Consider the following 10,240-nt stretch of genomic DNA (forward strand, 5'->3'; position numbering starts at 1 on the left):
GAGGGAAGGAGGGAAGGAGGGAAGGAGGGAAGGAGGGAAGGAGGGAAAAGAGGATGCTCAGTAGAGGATCTCAGCATGCAGGACTCAGTGCAGCAGAGCTCCAGCTCCTCCATGCCACCACAGCTGGCACAGGGGTGGCCTCCAGGGGATGCAGCCAGAGCCCTGCAGTGCCTCAGACCTGGAGTGACTCTCCTGCAGCCAAGAGCAGCCCAGGGGCAGCTGACAGCAGAGGCAGTGCCTGGCAGAAGGACTTGAGCTCCATCAGGGCAGTCCAACAGCTTTAGGAAACAGAACCGGGGGGAGCTGAGCAGCATCAGGACAGGCAGAGAGAGGAGAGAGGAAAGGGAAGCACTCATGGGACGCAGTTCTGTGCAGGGATGAGCCCACACTTTCCCAGGAGCTGGGAATGCTCCAGTCAGCTCAGGCCTTGTGAACCCTCACTGCCCTCTGTGCATTGCTCCACAAACAGGAAGGGCACCAGGTCCTTCCCCAGCAGCACAAGGGGAGCTCACCAGACCCCAAGGAGCTGCAGACATCAAGCTGGGGGAGAATCCTGCATCCCCCCCATGCAAACCCTCCCCCCAATGCCTTCCTCCTGCCCAGTACCTGCTGGTGCAGCCCGAGGCGCAGCGTCACTCCCTCGCTGCCCTGCTCATCAGTGCTTTCAGTGCCATAGAGGTGCTTGCTGAATTTAGGAAGAGGCACGCTGGGTTTCCCATCTGGGTTGAGCATGTTGGCTGGAGCCAGCACTATGAAGGCGTTCGTAACCGGACCTGGGGGGCAGGGGGAGGGATGACAGAGAGGTGAGGATGGGTCACTTCTCTATCCCCCCCCCCCCCCCCCCCAGCATGTTTCTTGGGCAGAACAAACACAGCTGGAGGAGTAGATGGCAGCTGCAGGAGCCAGGACCTGTTCACCCCCCAGCACAGTGGGACAGCACAGCTCTCAGCCCCAGGGACACACTGTATCCCCCCCCAAAACGATCCACCCATCCTCTGCAGCATCAGCCATCCGTCAGCCCCTGCGGCTCACGCTGCTGCCTCCTGGTAATGATCCATCACATGCACTCGTTTGGCAGAGCTAACGAGCGCTTTAATTACTACATTTACCCACACAGGCTGCTGCTTTCTGTCAGCAGCCCCCTCCGCCCCCCGCTGCGAGCTCACACTCAAATTCCCACTGCTCCCCATATCCCTGCATTGGCTGCAGGACCTCCAGCCCCTGTGGCTCTCAGCCCCCCACCCCAGCTCGTGTGTGAATGGAGCTCCAGCACTGCTCATAAATCCTGGCCATCCATCTTCCCCACCTCAACTCGATCGCACAAAGGGAAAGGTTAAAAGGATCCAGATGCACCTGAGCGAAGGCAGGCTGCCACCACAGGCACAGAAAGGTGCACAGCAGGGAAGAAGCCCAGGCCTGGGGGCTGGAGCAGCCCGATGCTCTGGGTCTGTGCTAAGGGAGCACCTCTGAAGTGGAAAGATCAGCAGCCCAAGTGAGAGCAGAGATGGCCCCAAAGCTCAGCCCTCCTTGCACACTGGGTCCTGGCCCACAAACCAATGCTCTGCCACACACTCTGTCAGAAGGTGCTCAGCCAGGAGTCCCAGGATGCCCTCTGCAGCTGCTCCTTGCCAACGCTTTGCTGGAACAAACCACTGCTCCCTCCCTAAAAAAGAAGCTTGCTGCTGGTAATGAAAACAGCCATTAGTGAGATTACCACCTCTGGCTCACCGGGGGTTATTTGGAAGAAGGGAGCAAGAAAGGTGCAGGGATAAGATCTCAGAACTAGCTCATGAGCCCCCAGATCTGGTCACCACTGAGGCACAGACCCTTCCAGCAGAACCAGCCCAGCTCACCCCCTCCAACCCAATCAGCAGGGACGGCTCAGCACTGGGCAGTGAGTAATGTCCTGCCAGCATGGGACTGAGGGAGAATAAATAACCCAGCTCCAAGGTGGGTGCCAGCAGGATGGACTCAGATGGAGCACACCCACACTGCCTCGTTTGAGCCAGTCCTCAGAGGCAGCCTGTGTCACCAAGAACAGCGCTGGCACGACGAGGGAACTGAGGTCCAGTGAGCTCTGGGGGCAGGGCTCCCACCACGGCCCACTGGCTCAGAGGTGTGCAGGCTCCCTGTGCAGCAGTACCTGTGCACACAGTGGCAGATGCTCTGCAGAGGCAGAGAGCAGCCCTTGGCCCAGCAGTCACAGCTCATTACCAGCAGCAGCACAGCTCCTCAGTGCCCGTCTCTCTTCCTGCGCTCTGCCCTAGCCAAGGACAAGCAAACCTTGGAGAAGCCCCCTGCATCCTTCCTGCCAGCACAGCCACGCTCCTCTCCAGCCCTGAGCCACGTCCAGTTCCTCTCATCTATTTCCAGCACCGTCATGTGGGGAGGCCACTGGTTTCTTCTTTGCCTGCAGCTGCCTCCTTTGCCCCTGTGAGCAGAAGGACGTCATTGTCCAGAGCACAGCAGGCCGGGGGTGGCTGTCATGTCAGCTGAGGCAGAGAAGCCCATGTCAGCTTCTCCTCGCAAAGGGAACTTGCTGGAGGGGCAGCAGAGCAGCAGCATGGAACAGACCTTGCCAGGAGGGCTGCGCTGCAGCTTGGAGAGGCAGAGGGGAAGGCAAAGGGGAGAACACAGCCCAGGAGCAGGAAGCCCACTGCTGGGACAGCTCCAGGAGAGAGGCAGCTTCAGGGACAGAGGAGTCCCACGTTCCTGATGCAGGAAAGCAAAGGAGAACTGGTGGGGTGCCGGGTCCCAGCACAGAGCCCCTGTTCCTGTGCTCCCCACAGTACAGCTCCTGCATTACATCCCACTGCCACGCTGCTCCCACGCTCAGATGGAACATCCAGGCATCAGCGGGGTGGTAATGGTGCCAGCACTGCTGGGGATGCCCACTCCCAGCCTGTAGGAAGAAGTCAGTCTGCAGAGGATGCAAAAAGCCCCTCGCCTTCCAGCCCTAGCACCCAGCAGCACGGCGCTGCAGGGGCTTGTGTCAGCCTTTGCTCCCTTGCAGGCTTGAGGAGGGTTTTAATGTTCGGCTTGCAGTGAAAGTTTGGCCACCTCTCCTCTGATGACTCACACAGCTCAAGTTTTGCCTGCTTTCTCTCCTACTGCTAGCAGGGCAAGGCTGGATGGCTGCTGCAGCAGGTCCTTGGCAGAAAAGCAGAAGGAAAGAAGGAATGGGTCTGCACACAGCCTGGATCTCACCGCCTGCAACACGAGGGCTAAATCACCCACTGCTCTGAGGCACCTCACTGGCAAGCTTTGGTCTGTGTGGTTTATTGGAGCCATTTGCCTGAAATCCCAGCCTGCTGATATCGGACTCTATTCAGACCTAATGAGCTCATGGGTGCCCGCTGCTGGGGCCATGGTTTCTCCTTCAGACACGTTCTCCCCCTCTCGTTTCCTCCTCAAGTGCTCAGGTGTGTCTGGGAGAACTGCTCCCTTTGGAAAACAAGATCCTGGACTTCCTCAACGGCTGGGTGAAATCTGTGACTCACTTTCTGACAGTGCACAGAGAGCTTGTTAACAGACGTGGGCAAGGTCAAAACCCCACTCCAGACAGCTAAGGCATCCCTTTAATGCCTCTGCCCTTCCCAAGAGGGTGAAACAAGCAGCATAGAAATGCCTGAATTGCCGAGGGCAGCGTCAGAGCAAAACAGCAGCAGCTTTTAACAGACAAGGAGGAAAGGATCGTGGAGATAAGGGCATGCCTACCTTTGTGATTCATCGTCTTCAGGCACTGCTTGCTCTGGATGTCCCATAGCCGCACCGTTTCATCGTGTGAGCCAGAAAGCAACAGGCTGCCATCCGTGGAGACGGACAGACACGTCACCTGGTTCCTGGAATGGGGAAGGGATGTTTAAACTCAGCATGACCCAAGGTCTGCCAGAAACCAGTGAGGTGGGCAGTGAAATAGGTGGCAGGTATGTCTGGTATCTCACCTGTGCCCTTTGAAGATCTTCCCATTCTCCCGCTCTGTCTGGAAGGTCCGGTCTCTCTGGACTGGCTGCAGAAGTGGAGGATGGAAGGAAGAGTGAGAGGGGATTGAGTTCAGCTAGACTGAAGGCAGCAGATTCATTGGTGTGTCTGGGCAGGGCAGAGGAGGTGCAGGGGAACACAGGGGTTCCCTGACAGATCACACTGTCACACAGGAAGGAGGTGGCAGTGGCTCACAGTGCCACACAATGGCAGCACCAAGCAGCCCTGCAGCCCCCAGCACTCACCCAGGCACAGAGGTCAACCTGGAATATGGATCCATCCATGCCACCGCAGAACATGTGATACTCTGAGAGGTCCAGGGTAACAGCCATGATCCCCACATCAAACAGGACTGAAAGCAGGAGCTCCCCGGATGAGATTTCCCAGAGCTGGAATAAGACAATGCAGGAGAATTAGGGGCTTAAACATTCACTGCTTGACTGGAAGAACACGCTGCTGCTTACCAGCCCTGACATGCCCAGCAGGAAGCTGGCAGCACGGAGCAGCACCCCATCCCACTGTGGATGGGGAAACTGAGGCACAAGCTGGCCTGCCCTGGGTCACTTGCTAAATTCCACACTAACCAAGACAGAATCCAAACGAGTCTCTGGAGGCAACGAGGCTCCTCAGCAGCTCTGAACCAGCCCCTGACCTTCCTGTACCCATCTCATCTCCCAGGGTGGATCCCTCCCAGCTCCAGCTCTGGAGTTGGTTGTGCCTAAAGGAGCCAGCTCTGCGTTCCACGTCCTTCCAGATGGAAGGGACAGCAGCAAAGGGAGATGAGAGGAAACGATCCCCACACCCTCCAGGGACAATAGAGATGACAAAGCATGAGGAGCCCTGGTCTGAGGGCAGGAGCAGAGAAACCGCTGGTGTTTGGAGAGGCAAAACTCATTAGGGCTGGCAGCTCTGACTCATCACAGAGGCAGCCAAAAAACTGAGCGACTGCAACCTGCACGGACAGCTCTGCAGAAACTCAGCTTTAACCCTCTGGGGCGTGCACACCTCTGGGACACTTTTTTGTGCAGACTGATCCAAGCCTTACCTTTGCTGTCTGGTCAAGGGACGCGGTGGCAGCTCGTGCCAAAGGTCCTCCAAAGCCACAGCACATGTCTGTGATGGGGAGGCTGTGTCGGGACCACACGTGGCGAGGGTCTGGGATCTGGGAGGGCTCTGCCTGTAGAACACTGGAGGGGAGAGAACACAGAAAAGGGTCAGCAGTTCTGGGGATGCCAAAGTAAAGCGGCTGCGAGGGAGAGCTGGTGCGTGCAGGAATCGAGCTGAAGGCAGAAGTCTGTCAGCAGCCACAGCACAAGAAGACAGGGCACCAGAGAGATCCCCCACCCCAGGGGACAGAGCACTCAGCTGCCATTGCCTGGGGAAGGGCACAACCCACCCTTTAAAAGGAGAAAGGCAGTCAGAGGGATGTGCTGCGATAGGATAACACTGGAACAACTTGCCTAAGGAAGGCACAGACTCATCACCACTAGTAAGCTTTAAGGACAGCTTAGAGATGGAGGCTTAAGCAGAGCCGACCCTGCCTCCAGGATGTGGTGGCTGATCTCATGCTGCATTCCTTGCCCAGATGCTCTCTGCTCCCAGAACGAGCAGACCAAGATGTCCTTGGGGCCACTGTTACCTGTACAAGTTCCACACCAGCGCCAGGCAGTCCTTTGCCCCCGAGAGAAAGTGGCTGCTGTCATCAGTGAAGCAGAGGCATGTGAGGTCCTGGTAGTGTCGGTTCAGGATGGCCAGGAGGTTTCCATTGGAGACCTGAGGAAAGGGCAGGAGAACACTCAGCAAGGAGTAAACACAGCAAGAAGCAGTTTGAGCAGGTCTTGCCCACGGTGGCTCTGGAATCCGGTGACAGCACTGCAGTTTCTCTGGTCAAGCACGCAGTAAAGATTTCCTGTTTATTGTTAGCATTGCTCTGATGGCTTCCTCCAACCTCCCGTGGCATCTCAGCGCTCAGTTTGAAGGCACGCGACGGCTGCAGGGGTTACAAAGCCACAGAGGGCTGCTGCATTCCAGCCAGGGTGAGTGCTCTCAGACCAAGAGGACCTCCAGCGTGGACAAAGAGTTCCCTAAACTCAGAGCTTTTCTTATTAGAAGGCAACGCTGCTGATAGGAAGGGAGCTAAGGAGGTGGCAAGGGAGCACCATAGAAAAGAACAGAATCAACTCCCTCTCATCGTCTGAATTATACCTAAAAATAAAAGCAAACTGTGATTCAACAGTGAAAGAGTTCTGCAGAGCAAGGTGGGTAACTGGGGCTCTTGGATCCCATTTCCAGCTCTATGATGGTTTGCATGAGGCCTCTCCAATGCGTGCCTGTTTGCTCTGCCATCACCCACTGCTGCCAGCTGCTCCGAAACGCTGCCAAGGCAAGGCTAACTGGAAGCAAGGAGAAAGGACCACGCTTTGCAGATGAAGCAGAGCAGAAACCAGCTCAGAGCATCACAAGCAAGCAACTCCCACTTGCTGCAGTCTCAGCCCCAGCGTTCCTTGATGAATTAAGATAGAGCCACCCACGTAATAAGGCTCAAAACCATTCCCCCAAGACTGAGAGGTTTACAGGTTAGACATATTGGTCTTTAACCCTGGGGCAAGGAACAAGCTGTGTTCTTTTATTTACTTGGTGAAGCTCTTAGAACACAGCGTAATCCCACGTAAACACCACCACTAATTGAAAATAGGATGATGACCAGAGTGCATCAACCTGCAGGGACATCCAGCTCACAAGTCACATACAAACATCAGGCCAGTATGGGATGCTAAATGAACACTGAGTCTTGGTTTCTGCACTGAGGAAGCAACACCCGAGCCCACAACACCAAGCATCTGTAGCAGCTCCAAAACAAAAAGGCCTAAACCTCACCCAGCCTCTTCCAGCAACATTCATCTCCCACCCTGCTATGACAAGCTGCTGGGCAGCCAGCCCCAGCATGGATCTGTAACGTGTGTGACCCAGAGAAGCCTCAACTCCACTGTGCAGCACAGCTGTTATGGATCTACCCACACCTGACAGCATAGGGCAGTCACTATCCACAGAGGATGCAAACCTCTATATTCCCATTCTTTTCAGCCCTTATTAATCCATTATGGATCTAACCACAAACCTCCTTCTCTCCATGACTGCTGGGATTTTTCACTTCCCTCGGATCCAAATCACTTTAACCTACACGGGGGTCTCACTGATTTATAGGAACCTTCAAACTGATGCTTCATCCGTGCACAGTTCTGAAGCCAGAAAGAAAACCACCAACAAGATGCCAAAAGATGACCACAGATAACTGCAAAGCCTTCTGGCAAATGTGAGGAGTCAGACCCCAGGCCCAGAAAGGCAAGGGAGGAAGCACCGTGCTGGAAAACCCTCAGCATGGGTGTCATGCAGACCCATTCCTGTGCCTCGAGGGGTTGTGAGCTCAGCAGCTCCACACTGAGCCCTGCATGGGCAGGGTGTGTTCCTCACCTCCCACAGGTAGATGCTCTCAGCAACACCAGCCAGGATGTAGAGCCCGTTGGGAGAAGCTGTTAGGCAGGTCACCGGTCCGGGGCAAATGATCTTCTGCTGGAGCTGGTCCTGGAAACACAAAAAATAACCAGCAGCCATTTAGTATGAAGGGGAATTTGGGGAGGAAAAGAGAAAGCAGAGTGTGGTTCAGCTCAAACTGGAACACAGAAGAGGCAGTGGAGAAGTGCAGTCTCTAGGATTGCACAAATCCCACTTGATTGCATTTTGCTTTGTGTTTAAGCCCACAGTGAAAAGGTAAATTCCCCTTCTTCCCATCTGCATCCACACAACTCCAGCCATAGGCAGCAAGCGCCAAAGGTAAGATAAAATTCTGTGATAAGGGAATCCTGGAGATTCAGCAGAAGACAAGCTAGAATTACACCAAAATAACATGAATTAAAAAAGAAAGAAAGAAAAAGAAAAGATGATGATCTGAGCTCACAGCCTGGAAGGACAAATAAAAAGCTCTGATATCAGCTCTTGGTTTGGGGGAGCTGAAGCAGGCAGGAACAAACTCTGAGCTGCAGCAAGGAAGGGGCTGTGTGTGCACTCAAACTCATGGGCTGCTGCTGCTGCTCCCTGCAGCAAAACAGAAGGGAATGACAAGAAACAGAGGGAGAGAGCTGCTGTGGGGCAAAGGGTTTGTGCTGCTGTCCTGTCCCAGGATAACAGGGTGGTCCTGGAGGGATGGGGGAGCAGTGAGGGGTTGGTCTGTCACTCCAGGTGTGAGCCTGCAGATTTCCCATTTTCAGTAACATAAAGAGAACAGGATGGAGGTTTTGAGGCAGAGGTTTTCTCCATAATTCCTCTGACAAATCCTCCCAGACTGGAGAAGACCATCAGGGCCCCATGGGGTTCAGTGTGGGGACCCCACAGCGTGGGGGCACAGAGCCCAGCAGTGCTGCTGCCCCATGGTGGGCACAGTGTGGGGCTCCCAGCAGTGTCCACCCGATTCAGGGACAGGTGGAACAAGGCTGCATTTGGGGAAGGGAACCCCACAATTAATTCCTTTTTGAGAACAGTTGTTTTATAGCAATGTGTGGAGATCTCCCATGTAAGGGAGCTCCAGGCTCTCCCCAGGAACTGGGGGGAATCCAGTGCTAAACAGCACTATGTGGGGGCTTTGTGGGGTGCAGGGGAGGCTCAGGAACCTGATCCGGATGGGGGACTGTAAGGAAGAGGGGGGGGATCTGACCATGGGACGTCTGTACGGAGAATACAGAGCAGGAATGGAGATGGAGGTCCTTCTGGAGGGCTCCCACCACAGAGCTGGGGGGGCTCTGCAGAAGGGGGGGCCTAGAGAGAAACCCAGAGTCCATATGAAGATCCCTGCCGACAGGAGGGCCCTGGGGACATCTCAGTATGGGGCCGGGGGGGGCCCTAAGGAGGGGCAGTCTGACCATAGAGGTGGCAGAGGTCTACGGATAGAGGGAAGCCGGGCGGGCTCAGCGCAGGGTGAGACTCCTACGGAGGGGTTCCTCGGGTAGCCCCCCCACCGCTCTCCCCACGCCCTCCGCCGCCGGTACCTTCCTCTGCAGCTCCCACACGTTGATGTAGCTCTTGCCCAGCTGGGCTCCCAGCAGGTGTTCGCCTCCCAGCAGCGCCAACCCGCGCGGTCCGGTGTTCCCACCGCGATAACCGGGCAAGGCGGAACCCGAATGCAGCTCCCAAACAGAGCAGTTACAAAGCGGCCCGGCGGCGTCCGACACCAACGCCACCTCCATGGGCGCCGCCATCTTCGCGGTCCGCCAGGGCCAGAGAGAGCGCGGCTCGCGCACAGAGCGCCGCCCTTCCGCCGCGGCGCCCAATCAAAAGCGGCACCGCCGGCTGGGCGGGGCCAGGTGGGCCGGAAGTTCAGCGGGGTGCAGCGTGGTCAGAGTGTCGGTGGGTGAGCGCAGGGTGCCTCGTGGGGTCCTTTAGGGACCATAGGGCACAGGGACCGCTGGCACCGTTCACCCCATCGGTTTCCTATGTGAACCCCTTGGGATCCCCCCCCCAGCCTCGCGGAGGGGACACAAACTTCACACAACCATTTATTTTTTAATTATCATTTTTTTTTTTCTTTTTAATATTTCATCAACTTTACAGGGTTACAATTGTCTTAAATATTCTGCAGCTTAAATACAATCTGTATAATAATGTTATTATAAAATGTAAACTTTCAGTGTTTTTATTTTCTCTTTTTTTTTTTTATTTTTTTTATTATTATTTTTATTTTTTTTATTTTTATTTTTTTAATAATCAAAAGTTTCAATACCTGAACGTTTGCAAAACTGAAATATTCAGCCGGACGTGGGACGGAGCGCCCACAGCCGCCGCTCTCAGAGGTAGAAATGTGGTTTTATCTTTGTCTTTTTTTTTTTTTTTTTCTTTTTTCTTTTTCGTTTTCTTTTTCTTTTTTTTTTCCGTTTTTACCTGAGTTAAGATGTGCCCGCTGGATGAATGTCTGCAGCCGTTCCCCCTTCCTTTTCCTTTCCAAACCCCAGAGAAACTTTTTTTTTTAATTAATTTTTTTCTTAATTGATATGCATAAGAGAAATAAAGCAGGAGGCGACACGCGCTCTCTCCAAAAAAAGAGGGGGGGAGAAGATAATTAGAACCCCAAATCCCAGTGGCTGTATTCACATGGAACTCTGCAGCTCTAAAAGTGCCCAACCCTGGGGGGCGGGAGGGGGGCTGGGATGGACCCTCAGAGTGCAGCTCTGCTGGGTGCCATGCAGCCAAAGGGCACTGCCAGCTTTTTTTT

General features: G+C 54.8%; 1 protein-coding gene across 3 annotated transcripts in view; it reads right to left on the reverse strand.

Moving 5' to 3' along the window:
- The window catches only part of WDR18 (WD repeat domain 18), an 11,354-nt gene extending 2,113 nt beyond the window's left edge, over positions 1-9,241 (reverse strand). The window contains exons 1-10 of one of the 3 annotated variants that reach the window (XR_006171890.1): positions 9,021-9,241; positions 7,453-7,563; positions 5,621-5,754; positions 5,027-5,168; positions 4,227-4,370; positions 3,945-4,009; positions 3,718-3,842; positions 2,575-2,712; positions 1,573-2,431; positions 692-773 (exon numbers count right to left, since the gene is read on the reverse strand). Coding sequence is in view for 2 of the 3 variants with exons in the window: in XM_042838254.1 (XP_042694188.1) it covers positions 2,379-2,431; positions 2,575-2,712; positions 3,718-3,842; positions 3,945-4,009; positions 4,227-4,370; positions 5,027-5,168; positions 5,621-5,754; positions 7,453-7,563; positions 9,021-9,230 (1,122 nt within the window). In the remaining variant the exon portion in view is untranslated. The other 2 variants (XM_042838254.1, XM_042838253.1) reach the window with 2 other exon arrangements.
- Between the last annotated feature and the right edge of the window lie 999 nt (positions 9,242-10,240).

The sequence above is a fragment of the Centrocercus urophasianus genome, unplaced genomic scaffold (genome assembly GCF_019232065.1).
Source record: "Centrocercus urophasianus isolate 14NV4802_14NV808 unplaced genomic scaffold, USGS_Curo_1.0 seq_744, whole genome shotgun sequence".
Classification (NCBI taxonomy): domain Eukaryota; kingdom Metazoa; phylum Chordata; class Aves; order Galliformes; family Phasianidae; genus Centrocercus; species Centrocercus urophasianus.